This window comes from Seriola aureovittata, chromosome 2, assembly GCF_021018895.1.
Source record: "Seriola aureovittata isolate HTS-2021-v1 ecotype China chromosome 2, ASM2101889v1, whole genome shotgun sequence".
In the NCBI taxonomy this organism is placed as follows: domain Eukaryota; kingdom Metazoa; phylum Chordata; class Actinopteri; order Carangiformes; family Carangidae; genus Seriola; species Seriola aureovittata.
In genome coordinates, this window is record NC_079365.1 from 18,787,119 (window position 1) to 18,806,493 (window position 19,375).

The 19,375-nt window shown below is 39.8% G+C and overlaps 2 protein-coding genes across 3 annotated transcripts; both read right to left on the reverse strand.

The window, feature by feature from the left end:
- Positions 1-7,822: 7,822 nt before the first annotated feature.
- On the reverse strand, positions 7,823-13,415 carry odad1 (outer dynein arm docking complex subunit 1). Of its 2 annotated transcripts, none has more exons than XM_056386615.1 (15): positions 13,279-13,415; positions 12,738-12,810; positions 12,550-12,646; positions 12,262-12,451; positions 12,025-12,150; positions 11,818-11,931; positions 11,611-11,678; positions 11,322-11,509; positions 10,457-10,591; positions 10,102-10,184; positions 9,684-9,852; positions 9,301-9,464; positions 9,079-9,182; positions 8,877-8,967; positions 7,823-8,768 (listed from the first exon to the last, which is right to left on the reverse strand). In XM_056386615.1, exons 2-15 carry the CDS (start codon positions 12,796-12,798, stop codon positions 8,664-8,666), a joined length of 1,695 nt encoding a protein of 564 aa, XP_056242590.1. In that variant the 5' UTR covers positions 12,799-12,810; positions 13,279-13,415; the 3' UTR covers positions 7,823-8,663. The 2 variants fall into 2 exon arrangements, with proteins under 2 accessions (XP_056242590.1, XP_056242579.1); XM_056386604.1 differs by having other exon boundaries at positions 7,824-8,768; positions 12,732-12,810; positions 13,279-13,413.
- Positions 13,416-14,963: 1,548 nt separating this feature from the next.
- Positions 14,964-19,069, reverse strand: LOC130175921 (taste receptor type 1 member 3). The gene is made up of 8 exons (XM_056386626.1): positions 18,783-19,069; positions 18,355-18,655; positions 17,741-18,097; positions 17,211-17,627; positions 16,906-17,109; positions 16,626-16,746; positions 15,771-16,141; positions 14,964-15,671 (listed from the first exon to the last, which is right to left on the reverse strand). The coding sequence occupies exons 1-8, from the start codon at positions 19,037-19,039 to the stop codon at positions 15,075-15,077; spliced, it is 2,625 nt and encodes an 874-aa protein (XP_056242601.1). The 5' UTR covers positions 19,040-19,069; the 3' UTR covers positions 14,964-15,074.
- Positions 19,070-19,375: the final 306 nt, after the last annotated feature.

Genomic DNA, 19,375 nt, shown 5'->3' on the forward strand with positions numbered 1-19,375 from the left:
CTATCATTTAAAAACTAGGGCAAACATATATCACAGATAAAATCGACACAGTTTGTGCCTTAGCACTGACCTACAACTGAATTCCTCAAGTTTCAACCACATAATTTAACCTCAATCAATGTTATTTGCCACGCCTCTCACTGTTTCCGCCCACACACAGCACATTCATTTTCATATAACTGTCAGATAGTTGTCAGAGAAACAGTGTAATTTCCACTTCTTTAACTCCAGTAGACAAAACATATTTATACATGCTCCACAGATGACATCACTTTGGTCTGGATTACAAATTTCTAGACAGTCATACCAATGTTTGTATCCTGAACTTGTCCCAACACACCCAAGGAAGATATCTTGACACAAGTACTTCTTTAGCCTCTAATTTAGGAACTCCTCAAACCTAATCCTTCTCTGCCTCACTTATCTTCCCCTTGCCATGCCAGCATTCAAGCCCGATTTTGAAGAAGCCTCAGGGCCCTTTTTAGTCATTCACCTCACATTCAGCTGAAATATAATTATGAAGACTGTAATTACATGCAGAGATCAAAGGGTTGTGTGTCAGTGTACTAGCTAGTTACTTAGAGATTTATTTTCTGTTTTAGGATTTCTTTTCCCCTCATGTTGAGTCTGTTGCTCAACTATATTACCTGATAGCTAACAGTATGTGAAAATGTTGCTCATTTCAATTATATACCAGTTCTTCTGATATATTATGTGAAAGACAAAAAAATGGTTATAATGAGCAATGAGCAAGACGTCAGGTAATCGCATCCACATCGCAGTTATAGTGTGGTCGAAAATGAATACCCAAGGCAGCAATGAAATACATTCACCATGTCGCTGCACTTGAAGACAAGGACTCATCTTGATATTGCATGAAGTGTTGCCCTTTTTATTTGGGAAATGAAGACCATGTGGAGACTGCAGAGCACTGGAGCAGACATCCAGCATGTAATGGCCTCAGTGTGTGCAGAGTGTACTGTGAATCCATGAGCACAACTGTAGGGCAGAGTAAAAAGCAGCAGAAAGGCATTACTCACTCTTTTTCTGTAACTGGAAAATGGGAGCAATCAGATAGAGGGGGGAGTGTTTGTGAGATCATTTCCTGTCTTTTTTTTTTCTTATTTGCCTACCTCAACATGTTTCCATGTGCCACCGATCTGTTACAAAGTTTTAAAAAAAAATTTATGTGTGTGCAGCCTGTTCATTTTGCAGGTAAGAGAACCGTTGCAGCAAGTAGGCCAGTCAGGGAAAAAGTTGAAAAAGAGATGCAATTTATGTGGTGATTTTTACAAACTTATTTGCCAACAACTTGAGTGTTTTCCACAGTTTCCACTAGTAGGAACTGGAAACATTTTTTTTATCCTATTTAAAGTTGTCGGACCACAGAAAGTAATACTGTATAAAATGAAAGCCTCTTTGTGTTCACAGTGACACACTTTGAAAATAAATCAAATATTTTGCATCGGGTCCCATTGCCTAGGGAAACATGTCTTGAAGTGCTAAACTGTTCTCTGCTGGTCTAACAGGTCAGAGGATATAGGATGGGAAGTACAGCACCTTAATTTCACCTTGATTTCATGCAGACAAAAGGACTGACCTCACTTGTGGAATGTCAGTGCTTGGGGCTAGAGCAAAGTGGGGCCCATCAAAGAGCAGAGGTCAGGATTAGGCGGGGGAAGGGTCCCGATAATTGCTGGAATTGGTGGGGGAAAACTGAGCTCTTTTGTTTAGAACAGCAGTGTCCTGCATGGTCTGGCTGGCTTTCTCTAGTTCTCAGGCAAGTCCTGCAGAGTACAGGGACAACATAAAGTTGACTTCTCACTTGGACTCTTCAGTCGAATGCACAGTAAGGGAGAAAGTGTGCTTATATTATGGACCTATAATTAACACAATTAGGTAAAGTCATTATTGATGATAATGAAAATATAGTAGCGCTGTCTCGAGACATCCTGCAGCTCGACCTATATTTTCAAATAAAAACTGCAACCACAATGAATGGATTTTTATGAATATTATTTTGAGATGGTGGGGAGAGTAATAACAATACCAAGGCCCAAGTAAGAACAACAAAATAAAACAAAAGTAAGACTACAATAATGACAATAAATGGAAAAGGTACATGAATATATGGATTGATAAGTAAAACTACACATAAAAAGTTTACATTCCAGGGTTCAATAAATCAAGTTTCCACTTAAAAGCAAACAAATAATTTGAATTAATTGTTGTAGGATAAAATGTTTACATATTTAGACAAACATTAAAAAAAATGTAATTTATTGTAATGGTGTTTATTTCATGATCACTTAGTGACTATTATGCCACTACAGCAGCCAACAACAGGATTCTACAGATTGAGAAAAAAAAGGAACCTGAGTATAAAAACAATGTTCAATAAAACAGCAAAATTAAAACAGAAAGAAAAGAAAAGAAAAAAAAAACACTGTATCTGAGTTAAATGGAACATACATAATGTAAACCAAAGTGCCTCAGTGGCACAGTGCCAAGAGATCCTGAAACCCTGCAGCTCTGATGTTGTTGGTGCTGCTGTGGTCGACATGTCTCTTCAGTGTCTCATGGATTAGTCTGTAGGTGCTTTGAGGATTTGGAAAATGCCACTGCTAGTGTTTCCCAATGCTGCAAGCCTTTGGGTGTCAGTGCACTTTGATTTAAAGGAGTGTTTGCCATTAATTCGAGCTAGTTCAAAATGAGTGCTGGATTTATTAAAGGATGTGCATTGCCTTCTTCCCTGTTTGTGATAACCAGAGGCAGGATATCAAGGTGCAGCCAAGGTCTGGAGGATGTTGTTTTGTTAACACTGGGTAATGAATTGGTTTTTCTAGCTAAATTTCTGACGCACAGGGGACAAATATTACAGGGTGTGAAGTAACTGGGGTGACCGTTATCTTCTCCTAAGAATTCTCTCCATAAAAAGGCATCATTTCACATCCAGATTAGGAGAAAGCAACTACTCGATGTAGAAGAGTTCAGATACTTCAGGACTCATAATCAGTGAATGACAGTAGAGCTGATTGTGACATGAGTGACAGAGAAATGCATCAGCTGACCCATAAACTTTGCTTCTTGGTCGTCCATTGCAATCTGATCCTCCCTTTTAAGTAGTGACCAAAGTTTATAATGTGAATACAAACAGCTGAAATCTTAGAAAACTCCACAGTGGTTGTGGATGTCCATACAGGGTGCATACAGGGTATAAATGACTGGTAAGAGACTCCAGAGCAGACTGAGGACATGCCTCAGGGACTGCACATCTCCCAGCTGGCATGAAAGAGAGTGTTTGGTGGAGGTGTTGGAGGAAACTGCTGAGGTAAAAAAGGTCACCTGGGGTACTCTGCTGGCTTTGTTGCCACAGTGACCCTGAATCTGCTACAAAATGAGTAAATGGGTGGATGTACAGATGGATGACAGATATGATGTGATGTATTGTGTATTCACATTACAGAAGCAAAGATGATGTATGTATTCTGTAAATTGTACATACAGAATGTTGCAATTAATTCTGGGCATTTCCAGTGTCAACAAATTTACCATTGATTGGATTTAAATTCAGTGGATGTTGAGATGTAATCATCATCAACTGCATCAACTTATACTTCTCTTCATTTATTGTCCGAACACAGCAAGAGCAAAAAAGACAAACATGTTTCAGTCCTCAGCGCTGAACAGTGTCAGATTGCAGTTGGAGGTAGGGAAACATATTGTCCATCAATTAATCCATTAAGCATTCAAATACATCAGCGAGCACTTTGCCCTCCCTATTGACAAATAATACATCATATAGTATTAAAGTATTAAAACCAATACCACATATGCATAATACATTTGACTGTAAAATATAAACCCCAGCTCTATTTATCTATCTATCTATCTATGATAGATCTAGCAGATCTTGTATTCCTTGTGCTTTTCATGAAGGCATCGGTTTACTCAAGTAAGACACCCTGATTATCCCATGCCCATTTAAACAGACCAGAACCTGATAGAAACTCGTGTCTGTGGTTGTCACATGGTGTTCCAAGATTCTGTACTGGTTTCTTGTCCAAAACAATTATTCAAAAATTGAAAAAGTGATGGCAATTAATCAAAAGTTACAACTGAGTACACAAGTGATATGAGTGAAAAATGTCCTAAAATAGGCTGTGCATGAAAGAACAGCAATTTTTTTTTCAGCTCTACCACCTTATTTATTTCACCTCTTAGCTCCACCCCTGCAACTGTCTTGCCAGAGAAAAGTGGAAATTTCCAGTAATTCCTACTGCTTTGCACGAAGTGCTCCTCCTCCTTCTAGTTTCCCGCCTTTCACTCTACCTGCTCTTTCCTGCTGCATGTTGGCCTTAAGACCTCATGGCCCTCTGCTGCTCAACTATGTGTTGCCCAGCAGTTTCTACTTTGCACAATGAGAAAACCTACTCTTTCTCACACAGACATCCAATGTTTCATGTAGTCAGTGGTCTATAATTTTCTTTCATTGCAGATGTTTAAGATTGAGTGTTTGTTTGGGTGACAAAGAGATTAGCAATTTAAAAAAAAAGAACTTTTTTATGTTTGTCATTTGCACTGATCTTTCTGAGGGAGCCTGTTTCTTTGTTTACTATTTCAAAAGTACATCATATCTTGTTACCCTCTGAATAAATATTACGGGTTAAGCAATGTGTAACTATCACATTAGCTCTTGAATGATGAACAACGCTTGGCTTGGGATCACAGAACAGATTGTAGATTTGCATTTTTATGTCTCTGGCTGATCTGATATTCTGGTGTCTGGTGTGTTTCAGAGATATCACATGCTCCAGAGCTTGCCTACAACAGATACATCTACAGTAAAAATTCAAGATTCAAGTAATGTGTCAATACAATGAAGGCATAGGTGTGGTTCAGATGTGGAAAAGGAGATGATGAGTGTTAACGTCTTTACCGCCTGAGAGGTCTGGGCTATCTCATTGTTTCATCTGTGGTTTTATGACTTCCTCATAATTCACGACCATAGCAGAAACGTGCAAACATCAGCAGCAGTGAAGCTTGACAGAGAATAATTTTAGTTAAAATACAAATACTCCACAAGACAGCTGGAGTGGAGAAGTTTGGGTGTGTTGATGGCATGAGGCACACTGACCTTAGACCCATTGTGAAGCACCAACAAAGAGCCATCTGCACAGCAACCAAAGCTGAGATGAGGGACTCGCGCACAGGGGGACCGAGGAGGGGGGTGGATGGGTGGTGGGACACAGAGGGACCTGCAGAGTGTGAAAGAGAAAACAGATCAATGATAAAGAAAATGTTTACATTTTAAAGCTTAATCGGTTAGGCAATGTGTGAAATATCATAACAGTTCATGGAAACATCTCAGAGGTTTGTACACAGAGAAAACAAGAAGCTGCACAGCATATCAACCCAGAGAGTACGTGGATCTTTCTACTGGTGCTTAAGTGGAAGACAAGAGCTGCTGGCCTAATCACTCAAGAGCACATTTCCTGCCTCCTGTATGATGAGATGAAGTCAACTGAAGCTGTTTGAGGAAAATGTTTAACTGAAACCTGGATTTCAAACATGGCGGGTATCTCATTCATTCTGCCAGCAGAAACATACAGGCTTTGTCTCTGCATTGATCTGAATTTTAATTATATCTTTGTTTAGAATGTTGATAGTTTGAATGTGAATGTGTTTCATAGTGCAAACAATATTTAGATTTCCTTTAGGGTGCATTTCATAACAGTGAAAACAAAGACAAAATGGTGTCAGGGACATCTGTAAAATTCACAACTGTTTCACAGGTAAGACATGAGAGTCAGGATTGCTTAGCAACAGCAGTAAAAAATTCTTGCAGCCTGTGTGGCAACAGAAGAACTGATGGTGCTGCCATCCAGTGGTGGACTGGTAGCACATGCTGGGGTCGAGCTGGCACTGAGAATGATCAAAAGCTCACCTCTCAAAAGCATGTATGTGCAGCAAGATGAAATAGCTGCTGATTATTTGCAAGGCGTGAACTTCATTTATGAAAAAAGGACTTGATAGTAAGGATAGTGATATCCTCTTTCCATCTTGAACACTATTCGAAAATGTGTTCAGTAATTCGATTGGCTGGAAAATGCACCAGCTCTCACGGCGGATGGTTGCTTAGCAACATTCATGGTAGGGTGGGAAGTGGGTGGGAGGGTGTTAGTGTTGGGGGGGGGGGGGCGGAGCGTTCTTTAAGAGGAGGGAGCAGTGTGGGCGCAGACAGTCTTTCTGGGGAAATACCTGGCAAACTTCCCAAATAAATAAATAAAAGAGAGAGAGAGAGAGAGAGAGAGGGAGAGAGGGAGTGGAGGACAGAGTGGGAGACAGAGGACAGGGGATTTTCTTTTTTTTTTTTCTGGGTTCTGATAACAGTCTTGTCAGAGATTAAGGGAACAAGGCTTTTTACAAGTGCTAACACAGTTTGTTCCCAAACAGAACCACACCGAAGTAGAAAGTATCTTGCTGAAAACTTTGCATTTTGCTGAAAACTTTGCCTGTAGTGAGACGAAAGTTGACAAGAACTGTGACACAAAATGAACTCCAGCATTAGTCTGTGGAGGGACTGAGTGGAACTATGATTGGCACAACAGGATGTGAGCTGTTGTAGTTGATAAGGTGCAGCGGTCTGACGAGGAACAGATGAATAGGCCACAGACAAGCATGTAGTTCCCAGATAAGAGTGGGGAGAAACACTACCTGTGCTTGCATGTTCTTGTTCGCACGGTTGGCTGTGTAGGTGTTTCCAAGAAACTGTTGGGATGATTACTTTTTAATTACACTGAACTAAATGCAACAATCTCAACAGTCAGCATTACCCACAAAATACAGAAAAGAAGGACTAAGATAACAAGAGATTATGAGGGATGAGGAAGGTGCGCTATAGAAAATACTGAAGCTGTTAAGCTACAGGACGGAGAAAAGGTGGAAAATGTGCTTATATGGAGAGGAAGGCTAAAAAGGACTGGATAGAAGGGGGTAGGTGGGAGGGCTTTTTGCTGCTGGTAGGTACGGCCTTCAGAAGGAGGTGGGCCTTGGAAATGGCTGCCGCAGGCGGTCTCTACAGGCAATGAGGACTCTTTTGTCAGAAGCAGGAAATGAGGTTTCTGTTGTGATTAAAAGGAAGGTTTCTATGGCAATGCAGAGAGCCGTGTGCACAGAGAATTTGTTGGGAGTAAGAGGGGTGGGTGGGTGGTTGGGGGGTGGGGGTGGTAAGTGAGAGTTGAATTTCAAAGCAAGCAGCCTCCTCCATCTCATCTCCCACCACCGCCACCCCTCAGCTTTTCCACGGCGCCCTTTTATCTCTGATAATCTGTTTTCATAGCCACAGTTGAGTCTGCGAGGGGGATTATCTTGAAGTCATTGGTCGATCAGTCATAAATGTTTAGCAGTAGCAGTTTCACTTCCCCAAATTGCAGCTGTCAAAACCGTACTTGAAAAACAAAAAAAACACTTCAACAAATACTCTTATTAAAACTACACAACTCAAGATGGATATTAACATAATGACCTAAATCTGTCACGTTCTTATTTAGACAGGTACACTTCTGTTGAATCACCCCATTCCTTTGTGAAGTCCATGATAAAAAAAAAAAAAAGCATGATGGCTTCAGTGTGACCTTTAAAAGCTAAATATGGGAATGTGCTTTGTTAATTGTTTCACTGAGCTGTAGGTAAAAATATGTTTCTTAAAATAAGCTCCCCATTCTGATTTTCTCTCTCTTGTACAGAGGAAGCGAAAGCCATCTTTGCCCCAACACAGGCTCACTCCAGGATGTTTGGATAAGATGACATTTGAAACTCCTGAGGATCAAAGTGAAGTTTTTTTTATTTTTTTTATCCTTGCGCACTACAAGCCAGACTGACTGTTGTAGAAAAAAAAAAAAGATACAGATGCTCCTGATATTACTGCTACACATGAAGATAATATAGTACTCTGCCCAATATACCTACACTATGAGACTGATGTTAATGATTGTGCCGTACAATGAACAGAGAACCAATAAATGGAAACGTCATTTGGAGCAGATTTTATTATAGAAATCTGAATAAATGTGTGTGATTCACAGAATAATCATCATTATTCCACCAACAAAAATGTGTTTAAAATCAGTGTATACAGTGAAGTGCTTAAAAGCCCCTCACCTCCTTTTCAGAAACTCAGAATCAAGGTCCCAGCACGCCGGTTAGAATTACAAAAGGTTCTGCTGCCCCCAACCTTTTCGTTTGAGCATAGCAGCAAGTACCATGTAATGAAACGCTGCCAGTGATGGAGAGCTGTACTGTGACCAGATTGTATAGTCAAAACCAGATGGCAAGTCACACATCAAAAGGACAGCTGGTTACCAGAGTCTGAAAAGGCATCTTTATAGCTCCAAACCTAATTAGCTCCAACTAAACAAATCACACCAAGATATAATGTAGCAGGCAATGCCAATGATTCATCATAAAAGGTGACTTACACATAACATAATTAAGCTTTAAATGTTTGTGTGTGCAAGCTGCATGGTTTCAAGCTGGTTCCGTCAGCGGTCACGGCCTCCATTGATCTAGATTATGGTAAACAATGAACGCAGGCCCTTGAACTGCAGATAATGACGGCAGGGACGACGATCCGCATTAACTACACTGATCAGGTCAATGTGTCAGATCAGTGCATCTTCCAGAGAGTGTCGTTGGCCATCGAACTGCTGATTGATCTTTGAGGCTTTGGTCACTGCTTGCTGGACTGAACTCTCTTTCTGCAGAACCTATAAATTATACCCAGAAAATCAGATGATAAAAGTGCTTTAATCAACTGATCATGACATAAACCATAAATAATCCCTCGAGTGTAAGATTGGGACTTTTTATTGCACCGCTTTCATTATTCTTCTGCGAAGTTCCCCTTGTGACAGCGGACGTTCTTCCTCATCAGTAACAACAGACTCTTCTTCATCATACTCTGCACTGAGGAGTCCAACCAACACAGACACACCCGTCAACAATCATTGATGTTCCAAGAGTGTAAATGTACGTCACAAGTATGTTGATCTCAAAATTAACTGATAAAACACTGACCTGTTGACTGCAGGTTGGATACTGATATTCTGCTGAAGCAGCTCTGGATTTTGACCCAAAAGGAATTTGGCCAGGTCTTTTGGATTGTAGTCCTTTTCCAGATCCTGCAAGCGTTACAAATACAGAGACACATTATAATAGAAGGCAGAAATGAAAGAAAGTAATGTATATACACTTATATGTCAAGAAAAGGTAGGACAGAACCACAGGTTGACAGGTTACTTTAGAATCGAGGAAAGCTTGTATGGTGAGCAGCTCATTAGTCTTCTGTTCCACCAGGCCCAGATAGGACATGATGTTGTTCTCACTAATCCCTGTTGAGGAGCCCAGCATGTCCTCTATCACTGAGTGGTCACACTCCATTTTAGAGAAGATGCTGTTCACTCCTGTGGGATGGGAGAAAACCAAGTGTCAGGATTACCTACAACTGTCTGGGTTTAAATATCCAGTAAATATCCAGCCAAAGGTGCAGTATGTGGTGTGTGTATGCAAATATACACACACAGAACATGCATTTAAGAGAAAACTATGTTTTACAGGTCAGTCAATTCCTGATAATTTCATTGGACTTGTAAACAGACCTGTAAAATTAATTGTTGCCAAACCTGTTTTAATCTCGTCCAGGATTTTGCTTATAATGCTGGCTTGATTTTCATAGTCCTCCGCTTGGCATTCAGTTTCCTTTTGTTGTTCATCAATGTCTCTCAGCAAAGAGCGATGATTGTGCTCCTGCTGCAAACCTTTCACTCGAAACTGTTCCATCTCTTCTTGGATCTGCAGATTCGCACAGTTCAGTGTAAACAGATAAATAAACATATATTGGCTATACTGTACATTAATTAACTTTCTCCTCACTGAACACAATCTTGCCTGTGATTCTACAACCATGGTCTTTGAAGTTCTTTATACTGGTACCTACTCATATTCTACTGCTGCACTAATTAGGAGAATAAGCAAAGCTAAAAATGGGAGAAATTAACTGATGAGTGTGTCCATGGGTATAGTCAAATAGAGAAAACATACCTGACTGATATGATCCCTCAGCACTTCAGCCTCATTGTTTTGCTCATTAACAAAATTGAAGAGTGCAAATTTCCGGTCTTCAACTACACAGCAAAACAGCAAACAGCAGTGAGGTACATTTAAATCTTCCCAATGGAGACTGATCATCCTAATTATGAAAGTGAGACATTATATTTAATTATCTTTAATGTCCCTCCAAAGGTAGATAAATGAAAATGAAGTAGGATATCTAAATAAGAGCCAGTTTTAAACTAAAAACAGATCCTGCAATAAACTGAGTAATGAGCAGATCCGACAGCATTGTCTTTGTGCATGGATGAAAATAAAACAGTCAAGTTGTGCTGGTAAGACTTACCCTGGATGAACCTGGTGACCAGCATGTCCAGGTTGTCCTCTCCTGTCATTGCCTGGATCCTCTCAAAAACCTCCCTGAGAACATCCAGCGACTCTTCCCCTGAGTCCGTCCTCCGCTGCTCCTTCACCTCTGACACTGGGACAAACAAGCAGCATTGCAATCATATGAAAGTCATTAGGACTGTATCGAAGCCACTATCACTATTATCGTCTGGACTTGCATTATTATTATCATTGACTTTTACTTCACCATTTGCTTTTACTACTGATATGAATTATAATTCACACTCTGACTCCCTTACTTACCTATTATGTGTGTGTGTCTATGGCTTTCTGTTTTAGTTCATCATTAAAAAAATCCCATCATATATACCAATCGGTTTTAAAAATCAGTGTTATTGATACATCTGAGTACATAAGTTAAGTATTCATCCCAGTTTTTGCAAGCATAAAACAAAATATAAAATAGGTACTGCTACAATCACAAGTGTTTACTAATATACGGTTTATGAAGGAAGGATGGAGAATAAGATGTTGTAGACTCAGAAGAATTAAATGAAATCTGTTCTTTTGATGTTGTAAAATGTAAAATTCAGCAGCAGAAAATACACCCTAATCCTCTAAAACTCATTTCTCATGTTGTCGTTTCTTCTCTCTAGCTTGTGCTCATGGGATACACAGCACTGTACGTGACTGTGCTCGGGCATTTGAATGTTATAAGCTGAAAATTGGTGGGATTCCCAGTAGATACATTAAATATGTCGGCATTATTGTCATTATTGATGGCATCACAAAGATTTTGTCGTTATTGTGAATATTATGTCAAAACAGCAACATTAGCTATAGCACATTGGTTTTTGTCTTACATTGTCTGTGTCCCGTTTCATGGCCGTCATCCTGCCCGCTCCTCTCGCTGCACTTGGTGGTCATAAACTCTTTCAGACTATACTCATGCGCAATAACCCTTTCAAGTTCCTTCATCTCAGCATTGTACTGGGAAAGGTCCTTCACCGCTTTCTCCCTCATCATTGTCATTTTGGACTGAGCCTCCACCCTTATGTAGAAAGGTTAATAGATAAGACATTAAAAAACCAAGATCAAGAGGTGCACATCTCCCCAATTTTTACAACATTACACAACTGTCTAGAATCTGACCTAGCATCGTATGCAGCATTGGACAGGTTGACACTTTCCCCGATCTTCTTGCGGACCTCATGCAGTTCCTACAACTCACAACACAAAAGTGCAGAGACATGCTTTTTAGTTGACATTTTAAAACCAGTGTAAAAAACTTGAATAGTTGGCTTAAATAACAAGGAAACTAGACTAATACTTTCAATCATCTATGGTGTGACCTCTGACCTTGTCCAGCCTGTTGTGCAGTTGCTGGAAACGAACACGCTCAATATGAAGCGTCTGCAACTCCTCTCTCAGGTGGCTGTTTTTGGTCAGCTGTTCATTGAAGCGAGTCAAAGCCTGAAGAGGACATTGTACACAAAATTTTAAATATTACAGCAATATGTGAAAATTTGTACTATTAATCAGACAAGGATGCTCCTTAATACTCACTCTGTCCAGTTTGTATTCCAGTGTGCGTATGGCCTTCTGGGTCTGTCGTACCTCAGATCTTTGTGTGTCACTAATACTGACCTCCCCTTTCCTCAGCTCTGCCAGCTTCAACTCTATGTTTGAGATCTGCCCATAATACAGACACAACATGAACACATGACATAAACTTGGGTTGGTGTGTCCAAAGATATCAGTAAACCTGACTAGTAATACATCGAGTGAAAAGCACTTACAAACCTCTCTTTCTAGTTCTTTTTGACACTGCTTCTCTTTCCCTAGTTTGTCCTCAAGCATGTCTCTCTGCTCCAGCATAGCACGAAGACTCTTGGTGTCCTCACTGTCCCGCTGTTGGTGGGACAAGCTCTTACATACACCAAGGTTTCGATGCAGCTCCTCCTGCTCCTTCAGCAGCTTGTCCATCTCCTGCCTTCATCCACAACACACAAACATCAGGTATGGATTTACCTCATCAGGTAAATTAAAGCACACATTGTGAATACTGTGGTAGGTGTACTGTTTTATTACTGTTGTTTGCGGATCTGCTCCCGGGCCTGAATGTTGTAGGCCTGTCGATCTCCTTCCATGATCCTGAACTGTCTTTGCAGTTTGGCTATCTCTGATTCTGCTTAGAAAACATCATATGCACATTATAGTAACTGGCAAACTAACACCACTAAGGTGTTAATAGTTAATATTAACAACATTACCTGTACCATCAATATCCATCTCACTGCTGTCTGAGCGGGCACTTGTGGCTGATCTTCCGCGAGGCATGGTTACACTGGGCTTTATTGGATAAAATAAAAAGTAATGTAACAAGAGGGAAAATTGGCATTGTCTTCTGACCATTAAGCTTAACCAAACGTAGACATTTAGTGTCATATTCAGCTTTAAAACCTAGATTGAAAGGTGAAATTGAGAATAAATATGACAAAACAGTTTTTTCTTTCTCTCAAAACAGTGATTGCCTGAAAGCAGCATTCACAAACCTTTAGTATGTACTGCTGCAGGTTGTTGAACTTGTGATTCATTAAACCTAAATATTTAAAGCTAATTAAGCAGGTTTTTCTAATCTATAAGAATAGTCAATCCAAAGTATCATATTCTGGCACAGGTCAGCCAAACTACCTACAGTGCACATTAGCAAGCTAAGCCAAAACCAGTAGGCATACTAGTATTTAGCTTCGTTATAGCTAGCCAACATATGAAAGGTATCCAGAAAACCTCTGCTATTTATGAAAAATAAGAATTTACCTCCACAGTTGATAGTTTGAAGAGTAAAAACCCAGTGAACCTCTCAGGATAAACAGCAGGCGCCCAATAGCCTGAGTTGTTAGCAACTGTTGCTAAGTGTGGTGGGAAAGCCTGTCCCTGAATTCTGCCTCTCAGGCAGTAACAACGATGAAAGTCAGGTTGAGTCATACACACACATACTGTTTCAGTCGGCAAAGGTTATTGGTTGGGCCGTAACTGAGGTCCGAGCCTTCCAATCACAGTAATTTATACAAACACACAAACACCCTGTGATTGCCAGTTTGTGTAAGCTAGCCATTAGTCCAAAAGATGGGTTGCATGCGAATGCATGGGACAGACAGGACAGGACCGAACAAGTGCCACACCAGCAATAAAGAAGGTAATGTTGGGAAAATAATCCTCATCTATGAATAAATTCTTTACTCAAGTAGGCTACTCTAGTTTAATTAACTTCATTTAAAACATTTCAGAGAGGGAAATATAATCTAATAATACTTCATTTATCTGACGGTGACAGCTGCAGTTATTAGAAAAATTGTTCAGGTTTAATACAAAGAAATTAGCTTGATTAAACTACCCAACATCAGTGCAGGAAAGTAATTCAATAAAGTACTACTATACTCAAGTACAGTTACTTTACTTGAGTATCTCCATTTTATGCTACTCGCTACTTTTATGCTAGCACTACCGTACATGGTAGTTTCATTGTAGACAGACACCCAGAAAATGAACAGTACTGGAATGATTGGTTGGTTAATCAATTTACAGATTGACAAAGAAGTAATTGGCAACAATTTTATAATTGATTCATCGTTTCAGTCAACTAAAGAAAAAAGTGGAAACAATTCACGTGAATATTTCCTGGTTTCTAATCTCAAATCAAGTCTAAATTTAACATTTGCATTTTGGGGTTTTGTATTATCATCTTAGGCTCCAGTGAATAATGATGATTATTTCCTGGATTTGTACTATTTACTGACGTTTTATGCACTGAACAATCAGTTGATTATGAAAGAAGGTAACTGTCAGATGTATTTGTTGATAGTTGCTATGCAGTTTATTTTATGTGTTTGTGTCAGAATAAATTAATTAATATCAGCTGATATATAGTTATTGGAATTTTAAACTGACAATTATATAATTGATTATTAATATAATTTGCCACAAAAAACTGATATTAATATCAGTTACCAGAGTATTGCTAGATCTGTAATTTAGTATTGATTGCTACTTTTATTTATTGAGAGGATTGAAACACTCCATGCAAATAAGAATAATCTGTGCCTTGCTCAGTCCACAGATACTAAGAGAAAATTTCAAAGAAAAGCTCTTACAGTTTGTAAGAGCATGCCTTTTAATTGTGTCTTTATTGTTATACAGTTAATGGAGTTAACAAGATTAGGAAGGAAGAGAATTTTTCTTAAGAAATAAGTTTCTAATAATTTCTAATACAAAACTGTACTGTATTTACCTAGAGTATTTATTATAATGAAGCTATACAAAATATATATTTAAATTGTAAAATATACTGTTTCTATACCTACATGAGCAGTTTATTAGTCATGTTATTTATAATTCCATATTAATTCAACAATATAGGAAAAACTTATTATAACCTAATGTAACAGTATATCTCATAGCTTTTAGGCCTAAGCTATAATATTCTTTGTTCACATATAAAGCATGAAAATATCATTTTTACAAAATATATGATTCTTCATATATTCCTTTTTTATACATAGGTTTTCAGTCAGAAAATTGCATTGTGGTAAACATCATAGAGACTGTGTCTCTATTTACTGCCCTGACTGTGACTGTGACTGTGGCTGTGGCTCCTCCTGAGCTGGTGTTGGTGGGACACCCTCTAGGAAGGTACAGAAGTGCTTTGGTGTATTGAAGTCAGGTTTCCTCAACAGCAAGTAGCATTTTGGGAAGTAGTAGGCTGCCACCAGTCCCAAGTTGCTCGCCAGGGTGAAACAGACATGGACAATGGACCTATTCTTTGTATTCAAGCCTATGTAGATTGGAATAAAGGTCACCCAAATCACACAGTAGATCAGGGAGGAAAAGGTAATGTCCCTGGCAAGGTTATACTGATGAAGAGGCTTCACTGCCATGAAGGTACAAATGAATGATATAAGGGCCAATACAACATTCAAACCTTGCATTACAGCGAATCCCATTAAAGGTAAGACTGGACATGACAGGAAGACCCTCACAAATACTATTTTCATGTTTGCCTTATATTCAGACAGTGAGGGCCCTTCTTGGACAAACCAGCCACAGAGACCAGCCTGCACAGCACAGCAGACCAGCACAAACATCCAGCTCCCAGGGCCTCTTAGGTGCAGGTAAGAGGAAGCTGTGTCTGGGAACTCTGTCACAAAGAATATCTGTTTGAAAAAAAAAAAAGGGGGTTTCAGTCTGTTTACAATGTGTGATCTTCATATTGTTTTATATTACAGTAATGTATTTTGTCTGTCATTCCTCACCTGCAGTGAGATGGACGTGATAATGGAGAGGGCGACTGTTTGCAAAATGGAGATGAGCGGCAGCTGAAGACGACACACCACGTCCCCTGGTTGCCCCAGGAAGAGCAGCAGACTGAGGCAGGCTCCCATCAGGCTGAGCAGAGCCACAAAAGTCAGGGCCCCACCTGAGGCCATTATCAATGGGGTCCCACGATGCTTCAGGAACACAACACCAACTGACCCTTGACACAGCAGCAACAGCATCCCAGCCAGCATCAATTGCAGAGCTTCAGGTATGTCCCAGGACAAAACGTCAAAGGTTGGGTCAGTGCAATTAATGCTGCGGATCAGGGACCATTGACCTTTAGGACACTTAGTACACTGGATGTCGTCTATGAGTCAGAAAAGACAGATGGGAATTTGGTTTGATGAACAAGCACACCATCTAGAAATCAAATAAAACCATGTGATATTTGGGTTGATTGTGTCACCATTAATAGAATAGTTTGACATTTTTGGAAATACACCTATTCCTTGTTTCATGTCTGTGCATTGAATCTGGAGTTACAGTCAGCAACATGTTATATCTTGTTTGTGTAATCCATACAAAAGCTGAAGTGAGAAAATATCAGGTTGCGGTTTTAAGAAGGCAACATCATGATGACAACAAAACTCTCTGATGTTACTGCACCTTAAATTATTGAGCTTTAGAGGTGCTGGTAGGCAGATTTTGTTACATTTAAACAGAGCCAGGCTACCTATTTCCCCCTATTTCCAGTCTTTATCAGCTAAGATAACTGGCTTCTAGATCCATCCTTATATACAGTATATACAAATCTAAGCAGAGATGCAGAGATGTATGGACAACCATATTACCCTCATTTGCCTGATAAGTGCCTGGCAAACAGTCGATGCAATCAAAACAGCAAGAATGGAAGCCTTTGACTCTGCGGACCTGGCCTAGCTCACATGTTGCTGAACAGGTAGACTTAGGAACCTGCAAAAGTTGTGGCATAACAGTTAGAATTGTCAAGCCCCCCCCCCCCCCTCCAAAAAAAAAAAAATCAACATTTAAGAGGAATTTAATTGCAAAGTTTTTAAAGTGTATATAGGTTTAAAAGTTTATATCAATTTTCTAATAAATTGCTGAAATTACCTCTGAGTTCGCAGTGTACCATTTCAAGAGGGACTTGTTGATGGACAGTTGCTCAGAAAAGCTTCCAACAACTTCAAATTCTACATCTGATGCGTTCCAGATCCACTCAATCAATTGGTATCCTATGTTTGGGTTGCCATTACTGTCAAACACTATATGTGTGCCATTTACATCTACAGAAGTATTTCTTAAAACCTCCAACAGCTGCAAAAGAAGTTTTTAGTCATTATTTAATTTCAATATTGTTAAAAAATTATTAAACTGTCTGCAATTAGCTACAAAGCAGACAAAAAAAAAAAAATCACCTTCCAGGGATAGATTTTGGTTTCAGATCCCCACATACAGGCAGTTGAATTGCATCCCAGCAGGTTATGTAGTGCCTCTGCCACACTGTAGATGGCAGCGTACACACTGAAAGCTGTGCGCTGCACTGAAGGGTTTGTCACCAAGCTTATATTAGCAGGTGACAAATTCCGACATTGTGGACAGGGATTGTCGGGATTGCCAGGTTTTGCTGTGGGATGGGACGTGTTCTCCTTCTCCTTGCTCAGTTTGATGAAGAGCTCCTCTGTGTAGGCAGTGAACAGATCCAGGGTCTGTATCTTGTCAATGAACCCAATGATCGTGCCGATTTTTTGGATATTGGGTATAGAAGTAATTCGATTATTGATGCTCCAACTTGTGCTGGCAACCCACACACCTGTTAGATTCCTCCTTATAACCTGTAAGAAATTGGATTGCATGATTGGTACTGAACTGAATATAATTTGTCCACCAATCACATGTAATACTTGTAACATGCTGTCCCACACTGATAATTCTCTGTGTCACTAACCTCTTTAAAAAAGATCTCTGCTGACTCTGGGAGAGAAAAGACCACTACTACGCCAACGTTGGTTGCTTTGATATTGTCAACGATGGTTTTGACTGCTGGTTCAGGGTCAGTGTATACTGGAATCAGCCCCTGATAGGCCACACATACAGACATGTTTTCTGCTATTTTGGAGAACTGCTGCACGCCTTGTTGTCCATACTCTTCTTCACTGCCCACCACTGCCACCCAGTTCCAGTCAAACTCTCTCGTTAGAAGTGCCATGACATCTACTTGCCATTTGTCGCTGGGCACCGTACGGAAGAACGATGGGTAGAGAAGATTGTCACTGAATTTGTCACTGGTTGCGCCGTAGCTAATCTGAAGTGAGAAGAGTCATATTATGATACACTCATGTTTCTCAGGCCTTCCCATTATTGAAACAGTGTACCTTTACTGAGGTTGCAGTACAGCTTGCATTCCAATGGGCAATTGTTTTGTGTAATTATGTTGTCAAAAATATAAACAAGACAAAAGAACTGAGTGACAATAATGGATAAACAAATTCATATCTTTCTCTGATACAGCTTGAAGAGGCAAATGTTCATATTTACTACCAGATGTATTTGTAACCCAACCTGCGGCATCAGAAAGAATCCTAGGAGTTTTCCAATGATGGACACCATTTCTGAGCTATAAGGACCAATCACGGCTGAGATGCTGGTCTCGTAGCTGGTGTAATTACACTCCACAGATAGTGCTTTGTCAGATTTTGCAGTGAGGAAGGAGATAGTAGGCTTCACAACAATGGCAGATTGTTTGCATGTGTCATAGATTTCATAACCCAACTTGATGCCAGGGAGCAAGATTTGTTTCCCGTTGATCTCATCTACTGCATATTTCATTACCAGAGCGAGGCCCAGTCCATGTTCATTTAAACTGTGCGAAAAAACAAAAAAAAACAAAGAAGAAGCCTTGTTAGTAAGGTTAAGCATACATATTGGTGCAGTATCTCCGAGAATAGGGTCATTATTCCCTAAAAAGAAAATTTTTCTTATTACATTACCTTTCACAGCTGATGTTTTCCGGCTCCCTCCTCTGGCTGAGGTTGCTGGAGAGCTCGTTAATAGGAAAGAGCCCTCCCAGCATAATGTCCCCGGGCAAATGGAAGAGACTGGTAGAAATGTTGTTGAACCATTTAGGTGAACCATTCACACTGCAGCTCAGTCTAAACACCCAGCACAGAACCAGCAGAATGAACGGTGCGGCCATGGTGCAGATGAAGCCGGAGACTGAAGCTAGAGTCGTGAGAACAGAGTGCATATGTGTCAGTACATCATGAAATATTGTGGTATGCAAACTCACCAGTAAGCCCAAAAGTCAGCTGGTGTGAGTGGCCCCTCCCTTCCCTGGCCACCTGAAGGGGTGAAATCAAATGCAAATGAACTTTCATAATTCAGATACATTTTGCTATTATATTATTAGAAAAAACAACATGTGGTATTAAGTGCATTATTATGATTTTGTCCACATTGATAGAACCATAATTCTGAATTAGCTGTGAGTAGTGGTATCTTAATAGATTAGCATTATTGGTTTTCACATTTTTAAGGTATTGCTTGTAAGAACACGCACTTTGCACCTTGTGTGCATTTGTGT